This window comes from Protomyctophum bolini, assembly GCF_963924005.1.
Source record: "Protomyctophum bolini genome assembly, chromosome: 5".
NCBI classification, from domain to species: Eukaryota; Metazoa; Chordata; class Actinopteri; order Myctophiformes; family Myctophidae; genus Protomyctophum; species Protomyctophum bolini.
The window spans coordinates 19757073-19773315 of record NC_137866.1 but is presented as its reverse complement, the minus strand read 5'-3'; the positions used below and the strand labels follow the sequence as shown (position 1 = coordinate 19773315).

Sequence of the window (16243 nt, the reverse complement as noted above, 5' to 3'; positions counted from 1 at the left end):
CCTCCTCGGGCTGTGTGATGTTGTTGTGTGCATTTGCCTTCATGCCAGTGTGTGTGTGTGTGTGTGTGTGTGTGTGTGTGTGTGTGTGTGTGTGTGCTCGTGCGTGTGTGTCTACTCCATGTCTATGTTTGTGCCTTTATTGTGCCAAATTGCAGAGAAAAAGGGAGCAATCTGGGACACACTGGCTGTCAAAATTACTCCATTTCAACGAGGAAGTGCGTGTTTGTGCATTTCACCTACGAACTCTCATTGCATTTAGTGTGCACATATGTGCTTGTGTGTGTGTGTGTTTCACTGAGTATATTTGCAGAAAAGGCAATTTGGACTTTTGTTCACCAAATCATCTGCTATTCACTCCATGAATGCACGCACGCACGCACGCACACGCGCGCGCGCACGCACACGCACACAAGCACACACACGTGAGGGCTTTCAACTTATTTCCATTGACTATACGTTCCCTCATCTAACGCTATCTATCCACTAGCTCAGGGGTTCAAAACGTTTTTGGCTGGGGACCCCCGGAAATGCTTTGGCCATGTCTCGCGACCCCCGCCCTGCCCCCCTCCCCACCACCAATACAAACTGACTGAAAACATTACCTTAATAATAGAGAAAATATATCATAAATGAATACTGAAACCAGATATAATATAATTAAGGAAAGTTTATGCATGCAGCACATACTTAATTTACATTTTCCAGCCATTCAGTTTAAAACAAAAATAAATAAATAAATGTTTGGGGACCCCCCAAAATAATTTGGCGACCCCCCCGAGGGTTCGCGACCCACGGGTTGAGAACCCCTGCACTAGCTGAACCAGAACCACCTACTCTTAATTACAAAATCCACTGGATTGGTACAAATAAACAGGATACCACAATGAGAAAAGAACATTTTGAGGACCAGCAAAATGTCCCTAATTAGAATTTCCATGCCTTCCTTCATTTGGTTCTCCCGACGAGAGCAGTCGCCTACAGTGCAAAAACTCTCTTTCTTCATCTCTATATATACACCCCACAAGCTTTTACCTCCACCTCGTTGTCTCTTCCATCTATTTCTCCTGCAGTTATTTCTTCCTTTCTTTCATCCCTCTGTCTGTCTGCTCACCCGCCTGTCTGTCTGCTCCACCTGTCTGTCTGTCTGCTCCACCTGTCTGTCTGCTCCCTCTGTCTGTCTGCTCACCCGCCTGTCTGTCTGCTCCACCTGTCTGTCTGCTCCCTCTGTCTGTCTGCTCACCCGTCCGATGGCAAATCAACTCCATCTGATTATATGAGATGGCTTTGTTAAATGTGTGTGTGTGTGTGTGTGTGTGTGTGTGTGTGTGTGTGTGTGTGTGTGTGTGTGTGTGTTTGCATGTGCATATACTTGCCATGCGTGTGTGCGTGCGTGCGTGTGCGTACAGTACTTGCCATGTGCATGCTAGTACTGTAGACCTCGGTGTGTGTGCATAAAATATGTGCAACATGCACACCGCACATAGTATGTGCGGTGTGCTTTTATATACAAACGTTTCTGTGTGTGGGTCAACCACAAGTTCAAGTATTCATGTGTCCCTAGAGCGTGTGTGTGTGTGTGTGTGTGTGTGTGTGTGTGTGTGTGTGTGTGTGTGCGTGTGTGCGTGGTTGCGTGTGTGCGTGCGTGCGTGTTTGTGTGCATGTAAGAGAGTTACACTGTTGTTTTATTTAACAAAGGCCAGCCTGTTCCTTGTAAGAGGTGAATGAATAAAGCATAAGGGTCTGTCAGTGATACCTGCACTGAGTACTACCGTGTTACTAGGGATGCAGCCAACGTTCGGTGGCTGGCATTATTTGGCCGAAAACAGATAAAAAAATCACACCCGTGTGAAGTGAGGGGTGCTCTCTGTCTGCTTGCATCTCGCACGCCTGCCTCTGTCTCTCAGAGGTCTTCTGTTTCTGCTCCTCTCATTTTGCTGGCTTGTCTTTTATATTGCTTTCCTCTGCTATAGTTTTGATTTGTTACTTTTATTCTTTAGTCTTTATTGAAATATACTCCTAAATATGAACAGTTTCACATTTTATATATAAGCCTACATACATTTCTTAACCTTTTCTCCTCTAAAAAACGTAGTCTGCGTTATTTGTCGGGAAGCGACGCTGCCAAAATACATATCTACGGTTATTCAGTTGTATACATGTGTTTCATTCGATCTAGTGGAAAGGCTACTCACATTAGCTTCGTTGCTGTTAGCTTAGACCCTGGGCTGCGCCATCTTGGTTGCACGTGCAAGGGTGCAACACGCTTTCAGTCGCTTTAGTCTCCAAAACCCCCACCCAGGCGGCATTTCTGGTCAAAACAGCACCAGCCACTGCTTCTCATGCTCCAGGCAAACAATAACATCCCGTCGAGACAACACACACCATTAAGCTGACACAACATCCGGTAGCAGAGTTGTGGATCTTCAAAATAAGGGTTGAACGGCGTGATATCCTGGCATGTTATTAATTAATCCTGGCGGGGAAATGGTTTGATATTGAAGTAATAATGAAAACATATTATAATCTCTGCCTCTCTCTCCCTGCATGCCTGCCTCTCTCTGTCTCTCTCTGCCTGCCTGCCTCTCTCTGTCTCTCTCTCCCTGCCTGCCTCTCTCTGTCTCTCTCTCCCTGCCTGCCTCTCTCTCCCTCTCTCTCCCTGCCTGTCTCTCTCTGCTTATCTCTGCCTGCCTCTGTCTTTCTCTTTGCCAGTAGACAGCCCCCTGATACAGTTATGATATAAAGATTTGTCTTTGTGTGTCACCAACAAGAATTAGAGGCCTAGTATACCAGTAAGACGCCTGCAGGGCGAGAAGCGACCTCGCCCTTTAGGCGCTGGGCGAGCGCTGGCGCTTTGGCATTGGGGGGCCAGAGCAACATATGGAATGAATTCTGTACTGGCCATATATGGAGCGTGTCTTGAGTGTACAGGGTTTGATGAGGGCCCAGGTAGGGCCGGGCCTTAATTTTCGGGCCTGTTGAGGACTCAAGTTTTCGCCGGCTGCCGGGCACGGCTGCACTAATAACTTTGGGGCAGGCCCGTCTAGAGTTTAAATGGACCGGTATCAGTCAAAAGGGAGACATCGAAGAGGAAGGATGGATGGGGAAGGATCAAAATATGGAATGTCAGAACAGGTCAGCTCCATATATGGAGATCTAAACTGACGGGAAATGCACGTTTTCATAGTAAATGCGACCTGCGGTCGCAACTAAAACTACAACAACAACAATAACAGTGTACCTTGCAGTGGTAGCAGAGTGTGTTGGTGGATAACGATGCTGAGTTGAAGGACCAGCTGAGGGGCGGACTTCAGGAAGGCCTCCAGAAGGCGGAGCATGGTGATGTCAGCGCTCTCAAACATAAGCCGCCAGTGGAAGTGACGACGCGGGCCGTCGCTGTGCCACCGACTCTGAGCGCCCAGGTACAAAGCATGGACGTACCTGAGAGAGAGACAGAGAGAGAGACAGAGAGAGAGAGACAGAGAGAGAGAGAGAGAGAGAGAGAGAGAGAGAGAGAGAGAATCAGTTTTATTCCAAATCAGTTTTACAGGTTTTTACAGGTAAAAAGTGTGTGAAATTCATTCTTGTGTGTAGTTCCCATCGTGTAATACTTTCCAAAGAAGAACTAAGAAAGGAAAGAAGAGAGGGGGGGAAAGGAGATCAAGGCAGGAAAAGAAAGAACATTTGACAACAAAAAGTACAGGTAAAGGGTTTTCTTCTGTGCGGGTCTGAGAGAGAGACAGAGAGAGAGAGAGAGAGAGAGAGAGAGAGAGAGAGAGAGAGAGAGAGAGAGAGACGTGTGAGGAAAAAAATAGCTTACATTTATGAGTAACGATGTAAGGAAGAAAGCACATATTGCAAAATAATATATAAAAGGGTTCAATTTGCTGCCAGGGATATGGAGGGGAATCCATCTTCTCCTCTGGTCATTCATTACTATATGGCCGGTTGGGATGCGTTGTATCTCTGCCTCTATAGTCAGGCTGAATTACATACATGCATTTCTCCTTTTGGGAGGAAATGCAGACTGTCTGGTGTTTGATATTCATGTTTGATCATTAATATCACAGTTGATCAATTCAGTTAAAAATGTATTTACCCTGCATGGTGTCTCTATTCTGGGCATTTTCTTTCCCATAAATGTCCAAATAAAAATAACATGAAAATTAAAAAGCATTTGAAAAGCACTTCTTTACATTTCACAAAAATAGTGACAATAGCAGATCCACAAATGGTTTTCCAATTCACATGCTATACATAAAGCATGATGAAATGTTGGAACATATGGAAGTTAGCATCCGGCAGTTTCGACATACTATAGGGGCCCATACTCAACATTTCTAACATAAAACTTTGGTGTACTCAATATGCCTGGGTTCAAATTCTGGCAAGTGGACTTTAGGGTTGGGTGGGAACCCCTTTTGGTTAAGTAAGCATTATGTTATACTTTAGCTATTGAAAAATAGCAGATCTACAAGCTCATAGCACGCCACCAAGTGGCGCGCTACGAGTTTGTTGTGCTATTTTTGAAAAATCATAAAAATGCGGCACAAATCTTTGAATATATATTCTTTCAGAGCGAACTTTTTTTTTATTTTGACGTCAGGCCTAAATGGGTTAAGTGGGTAAGGTAAATCTAGCCTGGCCCCTCTCAATTGTGGGAGGACTTCACAGCCGAAGTGGTGACGAGCCAACCAGATTCTTCTGGAACCAGGCTATAACCAACATTGCCCAGTATGCAAATATGGGGCGGGACACTGAGAAGGATGAGACTAATATCTACGCACAGTACGCAGTGATATTATTATCGCTACGCGCATGGCTAAAGAAAACACCCCCTCCCATTTTCTTTGACATGCTGCACCTGCATTGCAAACATATTCACACATACCAAGGATTTACTGTACATAACGTATGTCTTAACACGCACGCATGCACACACGCACGCACGCACGCACCCACACACACACACACACACACACAGGCAACAAGGCAGCCGGGAAATCTGTGGCTCTGCAAATAATCTGCTGGTCTGGCACTCTCCCTCTCTCCCTCTCCATTGTCATTCCCTCTTTCTCCCTCCTCTTATTCTTTTCTCTCTCGTCATTCATTCATTCTCTCTCTCTCTCTCTCTCTCTCTCTCTCTCTCTCATTTATTTTCCTTCTCGCCCCAGGCCGCCCTATCTGCAGCTTTCAATCTCCTCCTCCACCATTTTCCTCCCTTCCATTCTCCTCCTCCAAATTCCTTTCCCCCTTCTCACCTTCTCTCCACTACTCATGGCAGCTGTGTGTGTATTATCTGTTAGACCTGCACAGTTAGACCACTGAGACAGTCAGAGTATATGGGCGTGCCTTCATGTGTGTATAGTTGTATACAATGGGTATCTATCTATGTATATGTACAGTATATAGTATCTATCTATATACATATAGTATATGGGCGTGCCTGTGTGTATACAATGGGTATCTATCTATCTACAGTATATGTATATAGTATCTATCTATAATAGTATATGGGCGTGCCTGTGTGTATACAATGGGTATCTATCTATCTCCAAATTCCTCCCTTCTCCCTCTGCCTGTGCTGTGCATGCATTATCGTGTGTTCATTTTGTGCCTGTGGTTATCCTTTTTTGCATTGACCACAACAGCAGAACCAACCCTACAAACAGGAATGTCTCTCTGACTGACTGACTGACTGATGAAGTTACTGTTAAGACTAAAAGGTCAGACTGCACCAATGCAACTATAGTTGCAACTCCTTGCAACAGAACATCTATTATAATTCCAGTGGAATTATAATAGATGTTTCCAATAGATTCCACCCCCATGACTCTTCACACTGTAATTGCAAGCATTCCCAAAACAATAGTGTCACGATCATTGGTTCTCCTGGACAGCACGTGCCAGAGTGAGAGTCAGAATGTGTGTGTGCGTGCGTGCGTGCATGTGTGCGTCAGACAGTCAGACAGACAGACAGACAGACACTCATTTCTAGCAAAAGAACACAAGGATTGATAAGATAAGCATAATGGTGGACACAGTAGTACAGTACGTACAGTAGTTCCTGTATAGTGCCCTGCATCATGTGATTGAACACATTTAGATGAGCTCACACAGCCCCATGCAGTCCAGCAGTTCCCTGCACCTCTGCTGTGCTCAGTAGAGAGGACACTGAGGCTGCATGGTGCTACTGTATATACGTACAGTACCATGGTGGAGCACATATCTGACCCTTTGGTTCCAGTCAGTCTGGATGATCTATTAAACAAACCTCTACGGGGATAACATGAAGCCCTGAACCATGCTGACCCATGATGAAGTTACACCAGGGGGTAGGCCGACAGAGTGTCGCCGCTATATACCTGTATATCATCCATTTCAAATTAAAAGCTCTCTGGCATTGCATATAGTATACGGACCAGCAATATGGTGTGTGTGGAGAGAGAGAGAGAGGTGTGTGTGTGTGTGTGTGTGTGTGTGTGTGTGTGTGTGTCTAGCATTACCCCATAGAGACCCATAAAACGTTGGAGCTTTGCTCCAAGAGTGCTGGTGAACCAGATATGAACCCGCAGACAAAGGGAAAGAGGAGAGAGAGAGAGAGAGACAGACAGAGAGACACTGTAACTGGAGAGACAGAACGATAGGCTGTGAGTGAAGGAGGGCCGTCCTGCCCCTTTTCATCTCCATGATGAGAGATTGTTAGAAACATCTTGATGTTAATGAGTCTCTGATGTGTAGTTCTCTCACGCAACGCAACGCCACGCACGCACGCAAGCAGTAGTGGTAGAAAGCTAGTACATTTACTCAGTACTAAGTACAATTTTGAGATACTTTTACTTTACTGGAGTATTTCCGGTAAAACTTTCACTTCTACTCAACTACATCTCAGATGCAAATATTGTACTTTGTACTCTGCTACAATTATTTGAAGACCTTAGTTACTATATTGTGAGCTGTATAGTGCTATGTTCAAAAGACCTTTATACAGTTAAATACATTTGAAAACTTGTTAAATGGGATATTCTGCATAATGATATACCTATATACTTGGTACATTTTGATACCAATACGTTTGTACTTTAAGTCAAGTACATTATGATTACCTTTTTTTTCTTTTACTTTGTAACAGTGTTATGCAGATGCAAACATTTGAGTGTGTCATGCCCCGTTACACGCTCCATATATGGCCAATAGAGAATTAATTAAATATGTTGATCCAGAGCCATCTAATAGAGGAGTTATACGATATAATCATATAGAGGGGGCAGAAACCCATCTAAATCCCGCCGGCCAGCAACTGACCGCACAGACACCATGATTAATAGTTTAACTCCTGCTTCTTAACTGCGCCGTATTAAGAAGCTCTGTTGTTTCAGCGCGACCTCGCCCCTTTTAGGTGGCTTCTCGCCCTCAGGGCGTCCTTACTGGTCGTAGAACGTTGGCTATGTCTGCAGCCAGGTGCACTGCGGTTGGCTTCTCTGCAGAACAGCCGACACACAGGTCTTCTGCTGCCATGGCTTCTGCTGTGGTCGGCCCGATGGCTGCAAACTTCATTTGAGTGAGCTGGACACCCGACAGCCTCCGCACAATCTCTAGGCTAAACTTGACTCCTGATGGGCTGAAGAAAGCCACGCAAGCCGGAGTGCCCAGTTCTGTGAAATAGTTCTTTAGGTTCTTCTCCAGATCCGGATGTTCAGCGGTTTCGTAGACGCTCAGTGTCTCCAGGGGCACTCCATGTCCCCTCAAAGCCGTGGGCAGGACTTCTCTTTTGATTGAACCACACGGGAAGAAAAGTGGCAAGATATGTGTGTCCTCTCGTTCAAGGATGAGGCGCGATAGAACATCTACTGTCCCAGTATCCTCTCCCAGAGGATTCAGACCTACATTCTGCACTAATGCTGCAGTTGCCCTCCCGACCACGTAGATGGACTTGGAATTCCATATTTCTTTCACGGAATTGTTCCACTCTTCTCTTCGCTCCTCTGTCTGTACACACATGTTGACGGCCTCCACTGCTCTGGGACTGGTGAAGACCAGTCCTCCATGTCTGTGTGGTTGAAAGAGTTTATCCGATAAGGTGTTTAATGAGACAAACTTGAAAGACAGGACAGGGATTAAGGTTGCCTTGTGCCCATGAGATGCCAACTCCTTGATGTAAGGCTCGGGGCCTGAGTGTCCCTCTCGTGGTTCTTTCAGAAGCAGGACATGCATGTTGATGGAGGTTGTTGATCCCTTCACTTCCCAGGGAATCTCGTTGAGACTTGTTTTATAACTTACTGGACATTTAAAATGATACTAATTAAAAATCTAAATAGCTAATACAATAATTCATCTTTCATTGCAACACAAACTTTAGGGTTTCTGACTGATCATAATAACTTCTATAGAATCTAAAAACGTCTACCTACTAAACGATATAAAAGAGAGGCTATTCTGCTCACACTGACATACAACTGGTTCACAAATATGGAGATATTGGGATCCATAATGTCATCAGAAACTGCTGATGTCATCTTGATGACGAACATGGGAAAGCATGGGAGGCAGACAAACTCACAGAGAAGAACTGCAGACAAACAGACGGATGGAAGCATATACATTTCATACCCTGAATACAGTGCACAGAGCCGGGGACACGCATGTCACACAAAGCTCCAAATATGGACATGTCTGAGGTCATAGTACTCGCAGACTGGCCAAATAAAGTGCAAGATCCACATGGAGGAAAAGTGGATGAGAGAACATGCTATCCCACAGATCAACAGAAGATGATGAACAACTTTGCACTAAACAACAAGGATTCAGATTCTGCAAACAGAGACAATGCTACGTGATCGAGTTCATAGAGCAGGTCGGCCACGATGTGAAGTCATTAAAGAATGTCGGGGATGTCTTGGAGAAACTGACCGCAGAGAACAAGTTGCTACAAGAACAGATGCTGAGGGAATCCGGCCCCGTGCCTCTGAAGGTGTCCTCTGCTTTAATGGCAGCCGAGGAGGTCATGGCATCATTGAAGGTCTTGCTGCAGAAAGAGAGGACTCTCTCTAACGCACTGCAACAGCACCTACGGGGGGCCCAACCATGGGTGGACAGACTTGGTCAGACGCTGGGCCAGGTAGACACCATAGACAGACACATGAAATACCTGCAGTGCCTACAACGCATAGAGGATCTCAGTGACAGCATTCAACAGTATCTGATGACAAACGGAGTGTGGGAGGCCATCACGGCCGTAAGGACCATGGCCAGTCTGGACATGGGATTGAAGGAGTCCGGCTGCACTCACCTACAGTTCTTCCTCAGAGAGACGCTACGCTTCTGGCATAGAATCGTCAAAGACAGACTGGCGGGTGATTTTAAAGAGGTGTTGACTCTTCTTCACTGGCCCTTCGTCTCCCCCTCCACCCAGTCTATGGCACGTCCCGCCAACGTCCAGGAGATCAACAACCGGCTGGACCTACTGGTCGGACAGCTCTTGTCCCTGCAGACCTCTGATGATGTAATATCAGAGAAATGGCCGGCGCCCCATTCAGGCATGTCCCACCAAGCTGCACCCCTCTCCCTGCCCATCCAGATCATGCTGCTGCCACTCAGCAAGAGGTTCAGATACCACTTCACTGGAGACAGACAGACCAACTCACTCAACAAGCCAGAGTGGTACCTGACCCTGGTTCTGACGTGGATGGGGAACAGCTCAGACTTTATGGAGAAGATCCAGCACATTATGGACCGGGCTGGAACTAACGGCGATGCCAGGGTGGAGCTGTGCCGTGGCCTGCTTTCTCTAGCCCAGGAGAAATTGGTCAGCAACATCCCCAGACTCCTGCACGACGACGATCTCTTCTGCCACCTGGTGGACGAGATACTGCAGTTTGAGAAGGAGCTGAGGGGAACCTACAGTTATCCCGCCACTCTCCCAGGAGCCCTGCACATCCTGCTAGACGAGGCCACGCTACGGAAATGGCTCGCTGTTGAGAAGACGAGGGCGATGGAGAAGGTGGACACCATGTTGTTGGCTGAGGGAGCATGGAGATCTCAGTACAGAGACATCAGCGACGTGGACGAGTTGGATGAGCTGAAGGCTCCAGCTTGTGCCGAGACCTTCATGACTCTGCTGTCGGTCATTACTGAGCGCTACCGCTCACTGCCGTGTTCTCGTGCTCAGCTGAGGTTCCTCGAACTACAGAGGGACCTGGTGGACGACTTCCGCATCCGACTCACGCAGGTGATGAAAGAGGAGTCTAGATGCCCGCTGGGAGCACGCTACGGTGCCGTCCTCAACGCTGAGAACTACATCTCCACCGTCCTGGCAGACTGGGCTGACAACGTGCTTTTCCTTCAGCTTCAGCAGGCTGCGGTCTCCCTGGGCGAGGAGGAGGAGGACAGCGGGGGCAGCCTGAGTGGTCTGGGGATGGTGGAGGTAGGCCGCCTGGCTTCCCTGGAGGGCTCGCCGTTCGAGGACCTCCTGGTCCTACTGGAGAGGCTGAGGGGGGACATGATGAGCCGACTCCTGGACGCCGTGATGAGAGACGTGACGGAGAAGGCCCAGGCCTACCGTCAAGGCGGGTGGCTGTCTCTGCCCTCGCAGTGTGACCAGGCCACCATGTCTCTGTCCAGCTCAGCATGTCCCATGATGCTTTGCCTGAGGGATCACCTGCTGAACCTGCAGCAGCTGCTGTGTGTCCCCCTGTTCCGGACCACATGGCAGGGCCTCGCCTACCGGATGGACACGTTCCTCTACGAGGAAGTCATCCTTTATAATAATTTCAATGAGGGCGGGGCGGCCCAGCTACAGTTTGACATGACCAGGAACCTCTTCCCCCTGTTCGGACACTACAGCAAGCGACCTGAGAACTTCTTCAAACGTGTCAAAGAGGCCTGCATAATTCTGTCCCTGAACGTCGGCTCGGCTCTCCTGCTGAGGGACCTGCTGGGAGATGCTGTGGAGGAGTGGACAATGTTAGGCGAGGAGGAGCCAACGGGAAGAGGAGAGGGGAATCCTTCACCGGAGTCTGCACTCAGCGAGCTGGGGGTCTACCTTCTGCCCCCCAGTGATGTCCTCAGTCTGCTCAACCTCAGGGTATCGTGGCCCGGACAGTGACAGGTACAGCATGTGTACGCCAGATATATCATTGTGATGAAACTCCTGAAGAGCGTAAAGAGGCAGGATGTCCCGCTGACACTCCATATTTGGGCAAGTCTGATCAAGTCATCGTCTTCTCAGTTTGAATATCATGTTTAATTAGTGATGGCTTTAGTTCAGCCTATAAGTGTATTTTTCGCAGGCTTTTTTCCTTACAAAATGAGCAAATAAACCTTCCATCTTTCAAAATCAAATATATATATGTTTTTTTCTAAATGAAGCTTCCTCAGTGTGGATCGCATGGTGATCATGTTGATGATCGCACGCCGCTATTTTATTTGTTCTATATATATAGAGAACAGTGAATAAATTCAAGTTCAAGTTCAGATTTTATTAGAAAACATCACTGCACAATGTAGTGGTTGGTAATATATGAATTATAATCCATTTGTTACAATTGTAATGATTTCTAATTGTTTAGACAACTGAACACAAGTAAATCAACTGCAGGGGCTTGTGCTAATCAACACTAATCAACGCTCGCATACAAATTTGTATGCGAGCCGAGCATGAAACATTTTACTATCCATTTTACTATCCATTCTACCGTTGTATGAGGATATGTTGTGTGCGAGTGTGCATCTTTGTGTGTGTGCACGTGTGCGTGCGTGCGTGTGTGCGTGTTGGAGGTGAATGAGCATTGATTGTCGTTGAGTCACTGATGTGATAAGATCTCAGTGAGAGCCCAAGTGTTTAATTGGCAAAGATATAAACCCTGCTTAACGCGAATGTGTGTGTGTATATGTATATGTGTGTGTGTGTGTGTGTGTGTGTGTGTGTGTGTGTGTGTGTGTGTGTGTGTATGTATGTGTTTGTGTGTAGTCAGTGATGTTATCGCTTTAGCTCAAGGGGTCAGGTTTGATCCTGTAAATCCCGCTGTTGTGCGTGTGCGTGTTTGTGTGCACATGCATGTAAAATTCCAGAGCTGTCGCTGTGAGGAAAAAAACCTGTTAAGGACAGAGAGGAGAGGATGGGAGAGATTGAGGTTAGAGACAAGAAGAGGAAAGGAGAGAAGAGACGATGACGAGGATATATGGGGTTAGAAAATGGAGAGAAGACACAGAAGGAGAGGTTTGAACTGTATTTGGGAGTTTGTGGAGTGCGTGCATGCGTGCGTGCATGCGTGGACCATGCGTGTGCTGTGCGTGCGTGTAGTTTGTACGTCTGCACCGCACACGTGTGCCTGTGCGTACGTGTGCACATGTGAGAGAGCTGAACAGTCTGCTGGTGCCTGCATTAATCAGTCATCATTTATAGAATTATTTAGGCTTCAGCAGAACTGGAAAAAGACAGGGAGGGAGGGGGGAGGGAGAGAGGGAGAGAGGGAGGGAGGGAGAGAGGGAGAGAGGGAGGGAGAGAGAGAGGGAGAGAGAGAGAGAGAGAGATGGGGAAAAGAGAGAGAGAGGAGTTAGAAGTAAAGGGTGAGGTAGATGAGATGAGCAATTAAGAGGACGGTTGATGATGACAATATTTGACTGCACGGGGACATTCCCCATCAGCATAATTGTCAGGTCGTCATGGCAACACTTTCCTAGCAATATGCTAGGCTATGTCAACCAGGTATTCCACCTCTCTACTCTTTGAACTTGATCTGCCAATCACTCCTGGATCCTGAACATTAAACATATATATATATATATATATATAGTCGCGTCACCAGACTTCCCACAATGCAGTGCGGAAAGCCTAATAACCAATGCTCTGTCATTTGGGTCATCAGGGGATGTCAATTGCCACCCTCTAGTGTTCACATTTAACCTTAAACTCTGAATTATTGCAATCGATGACCCTCCATCCGTGTTATAATTTAGGCAAGCATTTTATTGTAGACAACCATTAATCTATTAACCACTTTCAATGTGGCATCCCTCCCTATTTTGGGAACGTCATTGTAGGTGAACACTTTTCAAAATGTTTCTCTTTTCAACCCCCAAACAAATGGTGAAAATGGTTGATCTACAAGATCTCAACGCGTCGCTTGGCGACCTGTTGAGAGCTTGTAGATCCACTATTTTAGACATGTGGTTAAGTTATTGTTTGCCACTCCAATTTCTTCCTGAAATTACGCCTCTGCATGCACCCGCACAGACTGTTCCCATGTCCACTGCCGGGGTGTATATGTATAGGCCAACTAGGTAATTGCGTAGAGCATCACTTTGTCAAGGGCGACAGAATGTGGGCCAACTATTCGAAATATCAATCATGTTCAGCGGACACCAGCTATTGTGCCAATCCAGGGTCTCCCACTCGGGAAGGGACACTAAACTCAAACATTTTAACCACTAGCATTGTTTTCAAATACATCTTAGGTTTAACTTTTCAGTATCGTGTGTCAGAAATATGAAATGTACAGTATCCAGGTTTGCTTAAGTATACCAATTCAACACTCGCAGATATTTTTTGGCACTCACTTGAGAAAGCCCCAGATCTGAAAATAACCGGGGTTCGCTCTCTGAGGTTTATGTGAAAAAAAAGGAGTTTCTTAACACGCACGCAAGCACGCACGGACACATGCACGCGCACACACACCCCTTTGCATGCAGTGCTTTAAGCACCACATAAATGTCATTCACTTTGAGATAGTCGCCATGGATACTGGCCTATATTTCATCAAAGATAGATATCTCAAACCAATCATCATTCACCTTGCACCTTCACTACTGTACCTGGCTGCTACAACCTCACATTACACACACTCACACGCACGCACACACGCACACACACACGCGCGCACATGCACATGCACGCGCACATAGAGACAGACACATTTCCACTTTGGGTATCAGTAAAGTACAGAATATCATCAACATCAACATAATATTATGGGCACTGCTCTGTACCTTTATACTTGTATACGGTATGAGATTGCTGGTATCCTTTGCCTCAGATCGCCTCAGATCCGATTTCCATTTGTTTTTTTTTTGTGTCAGATGTCGCTCTAGACAAAATGTCAGGCCAAATCACTTGAGCGAGAGACTGAAAGAGGAAGTGCAATTGTTCAGAACAGTGCCTCATATTCAGACTTCATATTTAAACTCAGACGTGGAGCTTTCTGCAATTGCCCTCTTTAGCAACAACGTGACAAGACCTGCAAACTATTGTCAAGTAGTAGAGCAAACAAGACGTGTTGAGCTGAGCTGAGTGACAGGTGGGGCGGCTTCGTGCGTGCGTGCGTGAGCTATAGCCACAACACACGTAGCCTACTACAGTATATGTGTGTTGTCGGAGCAATACATATCCAGGTGCTTTTCTTGACAGATTTAACGGGTTAGATTAGAGTATTAGAGGTTATTAACCCATTAAGACCCGAGACCAGATTCTACAAATGACTTTTTTCTGAAAAACCTGATTCTATGTCAGTGATTCTCAAACTATTTCATGTCAAGGACCCCAAAAAATTATGCAATTGGCCACACCGACCAACATCTGAAAATATGTTGTTTCAGGGAGCCCCAGAAGCAAAGATTTTCATTAAAAACGTTCGCTCTGAAAGAATATATATATTCAAAGATTTGCGCCACATTTTCATGATAAAAAATAAAAGCTATTTTGCAATAGCTTGCGCGCACGCAAGAGAGAGGCTATATGACTGGAATAAATAGATGATTTAACACTAATGTTGCTCTGGAGAGGGAAGTCTGGAGCTCTCTAGAGGAGCTGTTGCCCCCGTGACCCCCCTGTAGCCCCCGCGACCAGACTACGGATAAGCGGTTGAAGATGGATTGATAAATAGAAGAGACAAAGATGCTCTTCACAACATGCCAGCGAGAGTGAGATACTGTAGGTGAGATGGACAGGAAAGTAAAAATATGGTGTTGTTTGTCACATGATGTATTCTGTCACTGTCCACAGTACACACACACACACACACACACACACACACACACACACACACACACACACACACACACACACACACACACACACACACACACACACACACACACACACACACACACACACAGTGTGTCCATCTTATGTCTGTTTGCTAAAGTCATGCATATATTGTGTGTGTCTGTGTATGTCCACTAATGCCTACACATGTGCAAGCAATGTTAATATGTGTGCATGCACATTATACAGTAAGTACGTGATGTGCACGGTATCTAGTTTCATCTATATAGAAGGCTATATGTAGCCAGAGGTTCTATTCTGAGTAAATGTCACTGAACACACACAACACACACACACTCTTTTTCTCTATCCAACAAACATTTCTTCATCTGTCTCTGTCACTCTTGCCGTTCCTTTTATTATCTCATTCTCAAAGGCAATATTTCTTTCTCTGTGACCTCTTCTCATTCAATTCATCTTCTGTTCATTTACAGTAACAGTTAAGAAGAGTAAAATGAATGTGCCTGCCTTTATAACAGGTGTGTATTGATCAAGTCAGGGTTGAGTCTGGTTGAGAGAAGGCCAGATGAACTTCTTAAACCCTAGTATTCACCATTCTGGGGAAAACATTCGCCAGAAATAGCCTCTAAAAACAGGTCTGTTTTACTAGAGGGTTTTCCTGGTTCAAGATAGGTTGAGAATTACAGTCAGGTTCATGTTAGGTTAAGGTTAAAGTTAGGTTGAGAGTTACAGACAGGTTCATGTTAGGTTGAGAGTTACAGACAGGTTAATGTTAGGTTGAGAGTTACAGACAGGTTCAAGTTAGGTTGAGAGTTACAGACAGGTTAATGTTAGGTTGAGAGTTACAGTCAGCTGGTTCATGTTAGGTTGAGAGTTACAGTCAGGTTCATGTTAGGTTGAGAGTTACAGTCAGGTTCATGCATAGAGTAAGAATAGAGACCGAACCGGAGCGTTAGTTGTTCGCTCCGGTTGTTAGGAGCGTTAGTTGTTCAGATATGCATAACACCAGAAATATATTCGTGAACAAAAACATCTTTCTCACAACAAGTCAGTTTAATGTTAGTTAATGGTTGAGAGTTACAGTCAGGTTATTAAAGGATCACCTAACCCATTTCCAACCATATCTTCATACAGTATAATTGGTCCTCACTACGGCTATAATAATTATTGTATGAAGATAAGATTGAAATGGATGAAGTGGTCCTAATTATAATAGGTAGCCTACGTACTGTATCTAGTGGTGAG

General features: G+C 45.7%; 3 protein-coding genes across 3 annotated transcripts in view; 1 reads left to right on the top strand and 2 right to left on the bottom strand.

The window, feature by feature from the left end:
* The window catches only part of xkr7b (XK, Kell blood group complex subunit-related family, member 7b), a 37054-nt gene that overhangs the window by 6205 nt on the left and 14606 nt on the right, over positions 1-16243 (bottom strand). Inside the window, exon 2 of the mRNA XM_080763053.1 lies at positions 3239-3438. Coding sequence (XP_080619179.1) covers positions 3239-3438 — 200 coding nt within the window. The remainder of the gene's footprint in view (positions 1-3238; positions 3439-16243) is intronic.
* On the bottom strand, positions 7411-8211 carry LOC308315950 (uroporphyrinogen-III synthase-like; the record flags this gene model as incomplete). Its single annotated transcript, XM_080764226.1, has 1 exon — positions 7411-8211. The coding sequence occupies one exon, from the start codon at positions 8209-8211 to the stop codon at positions 7411-7413; it is 801 nt and encodes a 266-aa protein (XP_080620352.1).
* On the top strand, positions 8744-11101 carry LOC308315949 (RAD50-interacting protein 1-like; the record flags this gene model as incomplete). Its single annotated transcript, XM_080764225.1, has 1 exon — positions 8744-11101. One exon carries the CDS (start codon positions 8744-8746, stop codon positions 11099-11101), a length of 2358 nt encoding a protein of 785 aa, XP_080620351.1.